General features: G+C 38.1%; 1 protein-coding gene across 12 annotated transcripts in view; it reads left to right on the top strand.

Moving 5' to 3' along the window:
• Positions 1-17566, top strand: part of LOC129770678 (collagen alpha-1(XVIII) chain) — a 742307-nt gene that overhangs the window by 578383 nt on the left and 146358 nt on the right. For all 12 annotated transcript variants that reach the window (XM_055773649.1, XM_055773645.1, XM_055773650.1 and 9 more), the window contains exon 6: positions 1685-1756. In XM_055773649.1, the coding sequence (XP_055629624.1) occupies positions 1685-1756 (72 nt within the window). The remainder of the gene's footprint in view (positions 1-1684; positions 1757-17566) is intronic.

The following is a 17566-nucleotide window of genomic DNA, read 5'->3' as shown; positions in this document are numbered from 1 at the left end:
GCTCATCTGTACCAACGAGATGAAGAGTAATTCCATTCTCATTCATTCAACATTCATGGTTCCTTCATTGTATATTTTACTGAATCCCTAACTAATCGGTTTTGGATACTTTTCATTCGCAAACACACCAATGTCTATGGAATAAATATGTTCCTAAACCGCATTATGACACTAAATTCCCACCTATTAAACACCACCATTCTTGCTTGCCAACACCACCCTGCATCAAAACGGACAGATATTCATGGCCGCCGGCGAATCAGCTTGTTAATCATTTCCGCTTCGGCTGGCGTATTGTTTTAAATATTAATGAGCGTGAGTCATTGATCTGCAAACAAATTGGCACCGCATACGAGCGATAATCCTTAATTAACACCGTTCTTTTTTTTTTTTTTTGCTTCCGATCGGAATCAAAACAATGTTGCTAATGGCTACCAAACCACACACGAATTGGTGTTTATCTATGATTGAAAATATTGTCACAGGAAAAATAAATTATTCAACCGATTCAAAGCACACGCCAAATTTTGACAGGGACCGTCCTTTGTGCACAGCTTCTCAAAGCACCCGCGCACCACAAAGCTACAATTTTGCACAATCCCATCCACGTGATGGCTGGCCCAGTTGTTGGAGGAAACCTACAAATCCACAATAACTCCAGATGAGCTTTATGTTATTCTATAAATGGTAATCCGGCCCATCGGCGGGATAGGTCTCATCGCCAGGTTTGCTCCCGAAATCCCCCGATGAACGACGCAAACTATCGCAGGCAATCGTTAATTCCGATCCCCCAAATTGTTAATGCGCCATAAACGGAAGCTCGTAACAATCCGCCAACCGCCGACCACCGATAATGGACACAAAGCATCAATTTTGAACACGAGATTGGTTACGAGCGCCGTGTGTGGGTGAGGGATTGTGTTATGTCGAGTCAGATCCATTTGAAAATCATTAAAACCGGCTGCCGCCACCGCCATCCATCTCTGATCGCACAAAACAATGGCGATTGCCGGTGGCATCATGTATGAATGGCAGCGAAATCATCGCACCGCAAGCTCTTATCACAATTAATCCATTTCGAAAACGATACTTCAAAATTCAACAACCGATTATACAATCCGGTTTTATACGGGAAGGGAATGGTTACATATTGTTGGGATTCGCAATGTGTGATTTTTTTATCCGATGCCACGAGAGGTCGCACCGATTGGGCATAGGATATATATTTTTCGGAACAAACTCATACAATGATGTCACACTCGAACAGAACAACGGTGCAACTTTTCAATCAATTTAATCAATATTTGTTTGTCTACTTTTACGCCATTCCATTGGTTCTTCCCTCCGAACAGATCCGTCGATCCACAACAAAGATTCCAACCGAAGCCCGACTTGTCACCTACAAATAATCTCTCCTGGGCAAATCCCTTGTTTTCCGCTGTCAACCGCGGGATATTTACGCGTATTTGCACTTGTAGAGCGCGCGCACGTGAAGGATCAAACATTATCGGAAGTGTGTCATAAGCAGACATTGTTTTGTGGCGGCGAATTGACTCGTGCTCAGTACCTACCACTCGGTGTAAATCCACTCGGAAAACGGATTGGTTTGAAACATAAGCACGGTGGAAAATTGTTCCCTTAAATAGTTATCATGCTGAAAGCACTATTCATTTTCCTTCTCCAGGGAACGCTGTTGTTCCTGAAGCTGTACGGAAACCCGGAGATTGTGAAGACCCATTGCAACAGGACGGCGACCGTAAGTACTAGTTCGTAAGACTGATAGGTTTTGGTTGAAAAAAATTGTTAACGAGACAGGTGAGATTTACTTTGAATAGAACCAAAAAATGTACGCTGATTCGCCAGCGAAAACTGAAGAGAATCCATTTTCTTAACTCACCTTATTCCGCATCAGCTTCAAATCGGTAATTAAAAATTAATGTCAATTATAAAAATTATCGGATTTAAATACGCAGAGCAGATTTAGGCACAAGGGTTGAATTTTATTGCAATAATAAATAAACAATTCTTTTTTGAAAGATTCTCACTAAACAAACGTCATCGCATCAGCATTGCTAAGGTGCTCTGTCCACGGCGACCCGAATTGCCTCCATTGTACTTTACTTATCAGCTTATCTTCGTACGAAACCCATGGGAATTCAAAAATCTTTTCGAACAATCCTCGTATGCGTAAAATCCTCCTCCTCTGTTATATTCTACGAATTTAATTCCGACGAGTTTTATAAGTTGTTCATTTTAGAATCGATTCTATCGATTGTCCGAAGCAAGATGGAAAGAAAATCAGTGAAACTATGAAAAGGTGAAAATTTTGTTAATTCTGTGGATTCTTTTATTAATCCCCTGGACGCTCCGGATTATTTTAAAAAAGTGTCTCCTAAATCTGTACTTTTACGTGATTCTTTGGGTTATCTTGATATTCAAGATGTTTTGTTTCTCTATTCTCTGAGTTCTCTGAATTCTCTTAATTCTCTTAATTCTCTTAATTCTCTCAATTCTCGTTATTCTATTAATTCTCTAAATTCTCCTAATTCTTTGAATTCTCTGAATTCTCTGCATTTTCTGAATTCTCTGAATTCTCTAAACTCTCTGAACTCTCTTAATTCCCTGAATTACCTGAATTCTCTAAGTTCTCTGAATTTTATAGATTCTTCAGCAGCTTTGGATTGTCTTGATTTTCTGAATTCTGAATTCCCTAAATTCTAGTCTTTTCCGATATTTTGAATCTGTACCGCCGAATTTCACAGATTCTCTACGTTTTCTGGATTCTAGGAATAGACGAATTTCATGCCAACTCGTCTTAGGAGTTAGCAGCACCATCTCAGATAGTAGTGAAACGTTGTGGGTGTTAAGACATGAGTCATTTGAGCAACTTTGCATACTTGAGATATTCGAAAAAGAATTAGACTTTTTCGTGTTTTCTTTGAAAAAAATACAACTTATCCTAATTGTATTTAGAGTCAAGATAGCTATATAGTGTATTCGACAAAATTTTAGATCTTGTTAAAATCTAAACTTTTGTCGAAGACATCAACTTTCTGTATTTTATAGTTTTTGGAATATAAGTCATTTTTGTATTAAGACTCCTGGAAAAAATAATGTTTTGCTCGTAACATTTTTGTGTGTATTTCTCACGTATGACATGTTCTTGACATGTTTCTAAATAGAGAAAAGTTAGCAAAGCATATAAATTCCGATAATATATACATAAAAATGTGACGAATTCAACATTGATAGTATTTTTTCAAAGAAAAAAAAAGAAAAAGTTGTTGTTCGAAAAACTTTTTACATGTAAATGTGCCCATCGTCCGATGTATGGAAAACTTGTTGGAAATTTTAAGGGCTATTTATATCTATTTTTTATCCGAATTTTAAAAGCATACGTTTTCAAGAAAAATGAATTTTAATTTTCAAAATATTTTTTTTCATTGAATTTTTTTCTAAGTAATCCTTTGATAATTTTTAATGAAAACCAAAATATTTTCCTACATTCCATTCTTTGACTAAAATTCTGTATGTGAAAATGAAATTTTGATGAAAATGTGAAAATTTGAACAATTTCCTATATTTCACCCTATGACAAGAATTTTGTAGGTATCATAGATTTTAAATTATGATTTTTTGTAAAAAATTAAGAAAAAAAATGGCTTTTTCCAAAAAGTAGTCTAATTATTTTTCGAACATTTTAAATACGCAAAGTTACTTAAATGACCCATGTCTTTACACCCACAACGTTTCACTGCTATCTGAGATGGTGCTGCCAACGGCCAGTCGAGTTGGCATGAAATTTTATGGATATTCTAAATTTTATGGATTGTTTGGATTTTCTAGATTCACCTGATTCACCGAATTCCCTAGAAACTCCAGATCATTTATATTATCTGGAATTTTTAGATTCTTCAAATTGTATAAGTTCTTCGGAATCAAATCTCCGAATTCTCTGAAAGTTAGTCAAAATTTTCCTGGAATGGATGGGTTTTCTGAACCCTCTGGATTCGTTGTAACGGTTCGGCTGAAAAGTTTATAAGGTAACAAAGTAAAACTATTTTTTTTTTTTGCAAAATTCAATTTTATTATTCAACACAATTGCCTTCGAGGGCGATACAGCTATTATAGCGATCTTGTAACTTGATACCATTATTATAGTACTCTTCCGGGTTTTCCTCAAAATAGGTCTCAGTTTCGGTAATCACTTCATTATCGGTTTTAAATTTCTTGCCAGCGAGCTTTCTTTTTAGGTCTGCGAACAGAGAATAGTCGCTGGGGCCCAGATCTGGTGAATACGGTGGATGTGGAAGCAATACGAAACCCAATTCATGCAATTTTGCCATCGTTTTCATTTATTTGTGATTTTTCCATTTTTATCACAATAACAAATGCTGCTTCGCTCTCAATGCTGTCACTCACGAACCAATTGACCAATTGCTGTCAAATTTTGACACGTATCCATTGAAAGATGGTGCTTTGTGAAAGTCAAGTAGATTTTTGCAAGAGGCGCCATCTAGACGTCAAACTTATGAAATTTTCAGCCGAACTGTTATCTTCTGGATTTTTAACATAGGACTATGTCTTTGATTTCTAGTTCGGGGGGTAACTCTACGAAAAATGTAACGATTCATTAAGAGTTTATTAAACGCATATGAATCAAAATCGTTATTGCGACATATGTTGTGTTATATACCATTAGATAGGAAATTTATCCAGCAATTATTTTTGCTTAATACATGAGCAGTGGATATAGTAAAAAAAGTTAACAATTTGACGATTAAAATGGGCATGTTTTCTTTCGATTGCACTAACCACTCGCTTCTCCCCACGACGGAACGAGCAATCTTTTTGCCTAAATTCGGGCGTTAGCTCACAATGTGAGTTGATGGGTATAATGAATTACTCTCCATTTACTGAAAATAGGCATTTATCAGTTATTGCATTGTATGCTGCCCTATTCGTGCTCAATTAACGTTTTTATCGTGTAGGTCTTGCTACTAACAATTTATGTAATTGTGGTTCAGGATGTCATAATTTTTTTTTATCCCTTTTGTTTATTTTAGGCTCATTAGCATTTTAGCTGTAACAGAGCCGAATTTTAATCGTGTACATGTCACATATTTATCATATCTATAATTATCACATTACACAGTTGCAATTTTTTTTCGGCGTTAGAGTATTCCCTTCTATACCATTGCAAATGGTACACATTTACACAGTAGCCATTTAGGCGAAAGAGTTTTCTATCTTCCATTATCCACAGTTAAGACTGGACAGGTGAGACAGTCGTTGATCCATTGTTGAGTTATTTATAGAACAGCAGCCCGATGTTTCTGCAGAGCAGAGCAGTTGTATGGATGAATCGGTCTTATTTCGACCGTGGATCGATCTCCATCGCTGATGATTGTTGCGTGAACGTAGTTATTCTGTAACAACACAAAGATGGTCAATGGGGCCCTGAGTTTTGAACTCACGATCGATCGCTTACTAAGCGAACGCGCAACCAATGTGGCTTCGGAGACCCCCCCAGGATGTCATAATATCGAGCATGTTTTTGGTAATGTAAAAAATGCAATTAATTAATTTAACTGACTGCTGATGTAGAAGATCGGAAGGGTATACTAACGCATATCAGAGATGACAGATTATGATTATGATAGCGATCTTAATATTATGCTCCTCATATATGTCTTCCTTCGAAGCCCGCTTCACTTCCTCGAAGGCACTTGCCCATTCTCCTTTCCCTTTCCTATACATAAGGAGAACAAAGCACCCAATGAGATCAGACTTTTAGTTTAGTTTTAGGTTCTTTGTCTTCTTCTGTATAATGAATAAACAGAAGAAAAGGGAAATAATGGCTTTAATGGTATTTTTGTGTACATTTTTGAACAAAATGTGGTTTCGGATTCTACCACGTTATCTCATCTAACCCGTTGAAGCATACAAGTTTATACAGGAAACGGGTTTTTCCAGGACTTCCAGTCGACGTATCAAAAGAGAAAAACTCATTTCAAATGCAATTACTACACACAATCACCGTCCGTGCCCCTAGGCCCAGACCCATCAACTTTTTTTTTATTCTCTGGATTCTCCAAATTCCCCGGAAATAATGTTCTCACAAATTTGGATTCCCGAATACCTCAAACCTTCTGCATTTCTGCATTCACAATAACAAAAGTTGCTTCACTCTCAATGCTCTAACCAAGGCGCCTAGAAGTATATCCTAAGGTGGGCCAACTTGCTAAAACCACTCTTCAGCCATCTTGGAAGTCTACTGTGTTTTGTTTGTAAACAAAACACAATACGCTTGTGCCCAAGTTCGCTCGTGATCAGTCTGTCTCTTTTACGCTTCAAGCAAATAATTCCCCTTCTGCTTTCTTCCGCACTGTTTTCATATACCGCTCCCCTAACCAACTTTGTGACGAAACGGCCTCACCTTAGGATATACTTCTACGCGCCAGTTTTTTTGCGAGAAGCGGCATCTAGACGTCAATCTTATGAACTTTTCAGCTGAACTGTTATCTTCTGGATTTTTTTTATTCTCTGAATTCTCCAAATTCCCCGTAAACAATGTTCTCACAAAACTGGATTCTCGAATACCTCAGACTTTCTGCATTTTTTGGGTTATTTGGATTTATGTTTTTTTAGAATTATTTCTTAAAATTTTCAGTTTCTTTGGATTGTTCTCTGGATTCCTCTGGATTCCTGAATTAGGAATTTAGCGTCCATATTCTCCGAATTCTATGGAATCTAAAATCTGGGTTCTTAAAATTTTACGGATTTACTGGCTCCGAATGGATTTCCCGGAATATTTAGTTGTTTCGAGTCTATAAATTGAATTCCTTGCCATCTTCTGGGTCATTACATTCTTTGATTTCGATGGGTTTCTTGATTCCTTTGGGGGTTTGAACTCTAGTATACACATTCTCTGGAATAATTACAAGTCTCTGGAATAATTATGATTTTAGAATTTCCGACTGCTTTGGATTTTATTAAATCTCTGGATTCTACGGATTCAATGATGCGTAGGAAAACAGAGTTTGGGGCAGAATAATGAACCACGATCAGACACAACTCTACGGCCAACCCAGCATTCAGAATGACGCCGAAGCTGGACGAGTGCGATTAGCGGGACATGTTGGTATAACACCGAACATCACCCCCATGAAGATAATGTTCGCATCGAATATGGAGCAGACAAGAAGAAAAGAAGCTCAGTGAGCGAGATGGCTGGTAGTGGAGCAAGACTTTAGAAGAAATGGTGTCGCCCAAGGTTAAAAAACTGCAGCCATCGACCGAGTTTATTTGCAAAACGTTGTGTAGAAGATCTAATCGTAATGGGATATATACTTAATGTGAATTTGATTCAATAGATCGTTTGGAATTAACAGTGTTTTAGATTGTCTGATTTTCCGTTTTTTATATATATGAATTCTCTGAATTTATATTAGGATTTCTGAATTCTTCATATCTCTTGGACATTCTAGATTGACTGTCTTTAATTTTTTTTTCTCGAAGTATTATGATTTCCCTGAATTTCTCAGAACCTCCAGGTCTTTGAAGTTGTTTGAATTTTTTTAGACATTCTAGGATTTTAGCTTTTTTGTTGATTTTCAAAATGCTCTTGATTCTCTATTTTTTCTATTTCTCATAATCATCAGCCTGTTTAAAAATATTTGGATTCTTAGGTTTCTATAATTTTTCCGACTGTATTTGACCTTTTTAATTGTCTATATTTCCTGCAATTCCAAAACTGGTGATTTGAATTCGTGATTTTTCTGAGGATTTTCTGGCTTTTGTAGATTCTCTGGATATTTAAAATCTTCTGTTTGTTGTTTATTTCATAGATTCTCTGGATTCTCTTAACTCCCTTGGTTCTTCTGGATTCCTCGAATTCTCTGAGTTTCATGGATACACTAGATTCTTCGGATTCAATGGATATTCAATTAATCTTTTAGTTTTTAGTTTCTCTGAATTCTTTGGACTGTTCAGATTCGATTCGGATTGAATTCGGTTACAGAAAACAAAAATTTTGAAATTATTGATCACGTACGTTAAAATTATAAACGAAACCGAAGGAGTAATCGATGTATTAGTTCTTCAAAATGAATTAAATAGTGAAATTTGAAATTTGAATATATGTAAACAGAATTTGACAATAAAATGACATTACACTGAAAAAAAATTCTATTGAATTTGAACAATTATCTAGTTTCTCTAGAAACAAGTACAGGGCGGACTCGATTATATACAGTGTAGGATTCATATTCACTATATATAATCGAGGCAAGGAAGGTAAGCGTCATCTAATGATGCACGCGGTGTTGGTGCAGTGAAAAGCGCTCGCACTAAACCGAGCCTTCGCGAATGTGACACCGCACCGAACAACAGTGAAATGTAAACGCCCAGACAGCAACCAAAATCAAGCTCCCCCCGCTGGTGGTGGAGGCGGTCGCTCTTGACAAACTCAACAGCGAATTCGCATCGATGGGTGTTTCAGCAGAGTACAAGCTGTGTGGCATAATTCAGTCTTTTTCCAAGCAGTTAACATTGTTTATTTTCCGTCTTCATAAGGGCTTCGTTGGTGCCTTTGAGAATGCATCAATACATTAAACTGACGTTATGGCGAAGCAGACGTTAAGGTTGTGCACCAAAAAATTATTTGGGAATACCAAGCATCTTGAATGTCTTACTGGAATGTTATATGTTATTTGGGTTCGCGTGTCAGTCGCAAAACTGCCTTCAACTAGGATTGCATTTGCGCTAATATTGATCAAAATGAAGCATTGCTACTGTTTTCGAGGTTGTTATTAACAAAAAGAGTTTATTTCTCTTGTTTAGTCATCAAGAAAGTAAATGTTCTGGAATTTTGTATGTGATTAGGTTTTGCTTGCCAGTAGCAAAACTTTCTCCACTGAGGGTGACTGCTGCGCTTCTCTCGAGCATGAGAAAGTAATGCAACTCTTTTCGAGGCCAGTAATATTAACAGAAGCGTTTCTTTTGAGAATAGCGCAAAATGATGAGAAATGTTTTTATTGCTAGTAGTTTCAAGCCACCAGTGTATGGCTCTGTATGCATGCTATGGTGAACGCTTGTTTGGCACTTGGTTTACGCTTAGTTTGTACGAACGATATCTAGAGGTGCGATTCCTTTGAGGCAATACTAAATAACATGTAGCATGATATTTGATACTTGCAAGTGTTGTCATTGTTGTTGTTTACATGCGGTGCCAAAGATATATTGATGTAGTTATGGGATATAGAATAATGGTGCTGGTGCAACATGTATATAATCGGCTTTAGCCGAGTCTATGTAATTTCGAAAAAGGCCACCGGAATAGCCTTCGAGGTAAATTTTCAATGCATTGACATGAAATAAATTGCGACATACGATTGTTTTGCGAGGGCAAGAATGAATCATCAATCAATTATCGTGAACTGATTCTACAATGAAAAAATCATTTCAGAGATTATTCTACTATAGAATAATATCCGAAGGTATAAACAAGCGACTTATATAAAATAACAGCGTAGTTCTACGTCAACAATGCGGTCGTATCTTGGACACAACTTCCTATAATTTTTTTCTATTTGTTTTTTGTGCATTTTTCTTTTGATTTTTGATTCATCACCTCAAAGTCAGAAAACACTATTCTCACATGAAAAAATATGTTTTTTCCAAATTCTCTCAGGAGATGATAAACAATCATATTTCTTCTACTCATATGTTTGAATTTCAACAATGACAGAGTTATAGAACTTTTTTTTTGTTTCGGACTATGTTGCCTCAAACTGACTCTACAACAAAAAGTACGCTACATAAGCCGATACTGTTGCTTTCCTTTGAAAGATGAGGAAATTTAGTACAGTAGTACAGTAGTCGATTATCCGGAGACTCGATTATACGGGATTCGATTATCCGGAATTTTAGACTCGATTATCCTGAGTATTTTATTTTTGATTTTCGGAAATTTTGAATGATTTGTATAATAATTCTATATTGAATAGCTAATATGGGTATCAAAAGAAAGGGCTTGATTAGTAGAATGCAGTTATTTATAAAAAAAAATGCAAATCCAAGACGGCGGCCACTACAAAATGGCGGATTACATATTTTCTCGGAACCCGATTAATATAGGTATCAAACGAAAGGGCTTGACTAGTAGAACACTGTTATTTATGAAAATGCAAATCCAAGAAGGCGGCCACTACAAAATGGCAGATTGCATATTTTCTCAGAACTCCAACAATATGGGTATCAAATGAAAGGGCTTGATTAGTAGAACACAGTCATTTGTGAAAAATGCAAATCCAAAATGGCCGCCACCGCAAGATGGCGTCATATATATTTTTTTCACAACCCTATCAATATGGGTATCAAATGAAAGGGCTTGACTTTACAGAATACAGTAGAATACAGTTATCTAAAATGGCGGCCACTACAAAATGGCGGATTACATGTTTTCTCAGAACCTCATCAATATGGGTATCTAATGAAAGGGCTTGACTAGTAGAATACAGTTAGTTATGAAATATTCAAATAAAAAATGAGCACCATCACAAAATGGCGCCAAATATATATTTTTCGCAACCCCATCAATATGGGTATCAAATGAATGGGGTTGACTAGTAGAATACAGTTATTTATGAAAAATGCAAATCTAAGATGACCACCATCAATATGGGTATCAAATGAAAAGACTTGACTAGTTGGACACAGTTATTTATGAAAAATGCCCAAAAATGTATCAAATGGAAGTTCTCGACTAGTAGAACATAGCAGATAATGAAAAATCCAATTTCAAGATGGCCGCAGTCCCCAAACAACTAATTACTTTTTGAATGGTTTCATTCAACTTGACCTGTTTCTAGGTATGTTTGAATGTTTGTTGGGTTGTCCCACATTAATAGAAAATTGACCCCGTTCCTGTTGAGTGATTGATCTGAAATTTGGAACATACATTTAATTCTACTGTCATTATAAAACTGCGTATTTCATGATCCTGAAAAATTCAATTTGGCCGCCGCAAAAAAATGGGTCAACGGCTTGATTTGGAGAATACACTACACTATGTACAACATAAATTCAAAAAGGTCGCCGTCACAAAATGGTCGACTATGTATTTTTTTGCAATCCCCTCAATATTGGTATCAAATGAAATGCTATGACTAATAGAATACAGTACAGGTCGGACTCGTTTATATACAGACTCGATTATATATGATTCGATTATATACAATTTTGGACTCAATTATATTCAGTTTGGAAAAAAAAATTATTTATATTTCAAGTATGGCTTATTTCATGAAGAAATTAAACTTTTCAACGTGAAGGTGAAGTTCAAGTGGCTATCACATGTACAGTGGGGTAAAAATCGTGATTTTTGAAGATTTTGCTTGAATTTTCACCAGGAATTGTTTATATCGATATTGCAGCCAAATTAAGAAAGATAGAAGTTGTGCGTCAAAGAACAAATTGTGGAGCGGTTGAAGAACTTCATTTTAATTGATAGAATAGTTTAATATAAGTTTTTAGGATAAAATTAATAATAACACATTGAAAATTATTAACTTTTAAGTTCTTCACTTCCAAAATGTTATTAAAATTCACTAATTTTGTTGTTCCACTACTATATACTGTACTAAATTTTCTCATCTTTCAAATTAAAGCATCAGAATCGTCTTCCGTAGCGTACTTTTTAATGCAGAGCCAGTTTGAAGCAACAGAGTCCGAAACAAAAAAAAAAGCTCTGTAACTCTGTCATTGTTGAAATTCGAACATATGCGTAGGGGAATTTTTTTCATCAAATATGATCGTCTATCGCTACCAGAGAAATTCTGGATAAATATTTTTTTTTCATATGAGAAAGGTTTTTTTTACTTTAAGAGGATGAATCAAAAATCAAATTCCTCTTTTATTTTTTAAAAACCAAAAAAAAAACATGCAAAAAAACTAACAAAGAAAAAAATTGTTTTGACTCGATTAACCGGAGGATTCGATTAGTTCAAAGGTAATAAATTTTTGAACAAAGTCATTTATTGAAAAAAAAAAGATTTTTCGAATTTACTGCAGGTATAGTATTTTTTTAAAAAAAAAATAGGTGATTGGCTTTAATTTGATATGTCGATCATCTAAATCTAGTCTAGTATGTAGTTCAAAAGTTATGAATTTTTGAAAATTTTATTTACTACTGAAAAAATAAAAAATACGGGTCTAATGTTTTGCAATAAGGAACAAAACTACCACTTTTCACGAAAATCTGAGAACCACTATATCGGTTTGGCATGGAATGGCTGTATATATAAATCCAACTGACACATCGGTACACTATTACGAGGCTACTCGATACGCAGATCACACCATCCATTATTCAGACATAAATTTGGAAATACAAAAATGTTGTGGGTACAACAAACGCTGTTGCACTATTGCGCATCCGGACACCACATTTATGTGGATACAAGGCCATTCTACGGTCCCCGGGGACGAAGTAGCGGATCACTTCGTAGCATCGGGTCGGCAATCGGCACCTACTCCCTGCAGATGACATTAACAAATGTGTACATCTTGGTTCGAGGGAAGAGAGCCCCACGAATAGTACGTAACGTGTAGAAATATACACTGTATCAATAAAATGCCCACGAAGCAAACGGCTCAACCTGATGCATTTGCACACGTAATCGCATTTGGATTAGTTGAAAAAAAAAACAAGAAGTGGGTCATATATGTGATATAACCGCGAGGTAGACGTAGGACTACCTTTAGCTCGGTAATCATTTATTTGAAATTGCATCTGAATCACTTATTAATGCATGAATTAATGAATATTTTGAAAGATTGCTGAAAGTTTTTCTTGTTAGTGTGTGGGTGGATGAGTATGATTTAACTCTTTCGAACTTGTTGGTGGTCCCGAAACGAACCGATGGAATTTGAGTGGCCTTGTAAAAGCAACTGAAGATGTTTAATACATGATTCATTTTCGTTTCCGTGAGAATAACACAAGAATTTTCATGATCACTCCATACGCAGAATAGAAACTGAGGGCGCCATTTCACGATGAAAACGAAATAAAGTTTATATAACATTGCATAAAATTCATTTCGTTTTTAATCGTGATGTGGAAATTATTCATGACTGTTCCATGCGAATAGAAACTGATGCTATTGGATTGCATCACGGGAACACCAAGCCGAATGCGTAAATGGGTGCGAATATTCCTTCGCTCGGACGCAGTCACACGCAAACAATTTTTCATGACTGTTCCATGCGAAAGCAGAACAGAAACTGATGCGAGTGAAAGTACTCACGCCTTGCGTGTGTCCGCTTTGGTTTCCCAAACACTAATGCAAGCGAGCAAAAGAAATCACAGCTTACATGTACTCGCTATGACGGTTTCTCCAGGTGCCTAGATTTTGCGTCCGTGTTCGGGAACACATTGCGATCACCAATCATCATTAATGAGCTAGATTGTTATGATTTCAACAGCTTGCTTTCGAAGCAATTTTAACCTATTGGAACGATTGTTTGGACCAATAAGTGACAATCATATAATTCTTTGACATTTTATCATTCGGATGCATTGATTATTATACCACTCCATTCAGCCGTTAAAGGGGTATTTACTTTCAAAACCTTGCAGTCCAGCGTCACTCTCTCGTTTTCGAAACTTTGAACTTACAACCCGGTACAGAAATGAAAGACGTAGTCCTATGTCAAAAAATAGAGAAATTCGAGATGTGCCAAACAACGAAAAAATGAATCCTCTTCACCACGATCAACATAAAATCACAGACATTAAATATTGCTGAGACTTGCCTTAACTTGAGCTTCACTGCAAAATAAATAATTCCCAACCGCTGCCGGAAGTTTTGTCACTTCAGTCACTTCAGAATTTATTTAAAATGAAACACCTTTCCGCCGTAATACGTTCCTATTCTGTCACCAACTTGACCTACCTCCCTTTTTGAGTCGGTTAACTTTCAATGATTCTCTAACTGAAACTGTAAACCAGCAGGATGAGTGAGAAGAAAGGAAGCCCGCTGGTGAAAAATGATGCTTCATATGGCTGAACTCCATTGAATTCATTCCATTTTTTTTATTCTCTCGGTTCTCTAGAGCTTCCGAGATTTTCCTCTATTATTTTGCAATAGCGTCTGCACTCATCACTCCGCCGTAAAAATCCGCTCAGAGTCCGCACTTAGAAGCACTTGGGTGCAGACGGAACGAGCGAAAGTTCACTTCCACCAGCTGACAAACACACACACAAAGCAGCAACACAAAAAAAAGATCATTAACGGCTGACAAAACTAAAACATCGTCGTCCCTCCCCTGATACCTCCCCTTATTTGCTCCAATAGCGGTTTCCCCGTGTCCCCATCGGTACAGCTGTGGAGTACCAGCAGGGTTTCGCACGCACGGACAAAAACAGATTCTGGTTTTCTCCACATCACCATGATAAACCACTGAACCATTCATCTTTTGTGCTGGAGCTTGAATACAAAGTTTTTAATTAAACTTTTTAATTACGTTTTCAACGCCCCATTTGCACACACACACCAGGACAAAAAATTTATATGCACAAATACACACACACCGATGTTGAGGTTCCTTTTGATACGTTGGTTCGTTCACTATGACTGATGTTGCGTCAAATCGTGGAAACTGTGCCTCGCACACACAAAACCCCTCCCAACATGGTCCAGCTTCCCTACGCACCATCATGGAAACGGAGAAGTGATACTCGAGACAAGTTACGGATTACAAAAAAGTCTAAGCTAATGTTTCATTTTTCACCACTCACACGTCACCCGACCATGAGGATGGGATGCTGATAAGATTCGTCGTTGCCGGGGATGCATCTGCGGGAGATGAACTTCCGCGTGGACGCTTGATGGGCATGATGATTTGGTATATTTCCAGCGTATCGTAAAGGGTGTGTCACATCAAATTGCATCACGGAAGAATCGCTGTAGAAATTTAATTTTTAGGAATTATATCTTCATCTTTCGCTTATAATCAGATAAGAGTGTATAGATCACGTTGGCCATGCTTCACTGTCAATTTTTCGTAAATTTGGAAAAATGTCGTCGAACGAAAAAGAGCGTCGTGAATTAATCCTGTGCACTCATTTCGAGAATCCGGAGTTGTCACATCGGGACATCGGTAAGATGCTGGGAATCGTCCAATCCACGGTCAGCAGAGTACTTAAACGATACTTCGAGAACCTAACCATCGACCGGAAGGTGAAGAACGGCAAAAATGGATGCTCCGTCAGTGAAAAAGATCACAAGCGCGTAGTTAAGCAGTTTAGACGTGATCCGAGAAGTTCGGTCCGGGATGTCGCCAATAAGCTGAATTTGTCAAGTTCATTCGTCCAGCGGACCAAGCAGCGGGAGGGCCTGCGTACATACAATGTTCAGAAGGCTCCTAACCGCGACGAAAGGCAAAACATGGTGGGGAAGACGCGAGCCCGGAAGCTGTACACCGAAATGCTGACGAAGCCGTATTGCCTGGTAGTGGACGACGAAACCTACGTCAAAGCGGACTTTCGTCAGCTGCCGGGCCTGTTGTTCTTCTCCGCAGAGGACAAATTCAGCGTTCCGGAGCGTTCCGGAGGAGATTCGCAAGCAGAAACTATCCAAGTTTGCCAAAAAGTACATGGTGTGGCAAGCGATCTGCTCTTGCGGAAAGCGGAGCGCCTCCTTCGTGATGACCGGGACGGTAAACGGGCAGGTTTACCTTAAGGAGTGCCTACAGAAGCGCTTACTACCACTATTGAAGCAGCACGAGGGCCCGACCATCTTCTGGCCGGATCTCGATTCGTGCCACTATTCAAAGGACGTGTTGGAGTGGTACGAAGCCAACGGGGTCACCTTCGTGCCAAAGGAAATGAACCCTCCCAACGCGCCGGAGCTTCGCCCAATAGAGAAATATTGGGCGATTATGAAGCAGGCCCTCCGCAAGAACCAAAAGTTGTCAAATCGGAGGCGGACTTCAAGAGAAAATGGATTTCTGTTCAAAAAAAAACTACAACCTGACGTTGTACAGAACCTTATGGACGGGGTTTTGATGTTGTTTAATAGTTTTTATTTTACTGTCTAAAATTTTCAAAAGGATCGGTCTACTGGGCGAATTTCTACAGCGTTTTTTTCCGTGATGCAATTTGATGTGACACACCCTTTACTCTGAGCGATTGATTCAAGAGCGGCTCAAGAGTACGTTTCGTACGTTCGCCGTATGGTTTCCACGTTTTGGAATGCGTATGATGATGATGATTTACCCCGTCGAGTGGTTGAATAGAATGTGGTGGGTGTATGATATTTAGAATAAATGAATTAGCGGAATTCCCGGTGAGAAACCCGGAAGCCAACGGGTTTTCCAAGTAAATTACAGCTCACATGCGGAACCGAAACAACTGCCAAAAAAAATTTGTTCGCACACTTTTCTCGCAGAGATATGTTGATAAATATTTGAATAGCCCCACATGTACCAAACAATATACTCCCGATAAGACACGCATTTGGGTAATTTGAGCTCTGTACACGTCAGACGCTTTGTTTGATCTTCCCGCGAAGGCAACATTATTGACTGCCTCGCGCGAATGTTGCGAATCGGAGACAGGACGGAGGATTCCAGGGATCACTGGCGTATCGAATATGATATTTGGATTCACCCGGCCTTCTCACAAGCCAACGTATATCCCATCCGAATGTGTGTAACATTAGTAATTCAAAACCATGTGCAAATCGACCCGCCCATTGGTGCCGCCCACTGCCCCAGCCGCGCACGTATTGAACGCCACGCGTAACGGGCATGTATCCTGCCTCTATTGCTGGGGCTTCAGCCGGGCGCCTAATGGAAATATAATGGGACATTTTTTTTGGTGCGAGTTTCGTCTTCGAAGAAAACTCTTCGCTGTTTGCCTTCGCCGTTTGCCTTCGCCCTTAGTGGCGAAAGTCGATGATTTTCTTTTTTTTTTTTCGTTCTCAAATACACACAATCCCTGCGGAGGAGAATGGTGCCTTACATGGAAATCAATATTCATAAATGTAGCTGCTCTTTTTTTTTCTTCTTCTTCGTCGGATAGTTGAATATTAACCCGGATAAATTTTCTCGAGCGTTATATTTGCGGGAAGCAGACAGACAAACAGGTTCGCATTCGCATTGAAGGTTACATTCAAAAGGAAGGGTTTCAGGGGCGACTGGCAGGCTATTGAAAGTATAAATCGGTTTAAAATGGAAATCATACTCATCATGTCATGTACAAATTTTGTTCTGTACGGATTTTGGAAGGGTTACCGACTGCAATGTTCACACAAAGTAGAGAAGGGTGTGTTCGGGGTCCGGAGAGATTATTCGCCCCAAATCAATTTGCCCATAACCTTCAGATAGTCCAAATTAAGAGAATACATGTTATTGATAATAAGTTTATTTGGAGGCAATCTGGCGTAGTGGTACCATCCATACCTCTCACGCAGAGATCACGAGTTCAATTCTCACTCCCGACATTCTTCCAAAAATGGAAGTAAAAATGACGAACCAGCCGAAATGTGTTGAAAGTCAC

This window comes from Toxorhynchites rutilus, chromosome 2 (assembly GCF_029784135.1).
Source record: "Toxorhynchites rutilus septentrionalis strain SRP chromosome 2, ASM2978413v1, whole genome shotgun sequence".
Classification (NCBI taxonomy): domain Eukaryota; kingdom Metazoa; phylum Arthropoda; class Insecta; order Diptera; family Culicidae; genus Toxorhynchites; species Toxorhynchites rutilus.
Note: the sequence above shows the minus strand (reverse complement) of the source record. Positions and strands in the feature narration are given on the sequence as shown.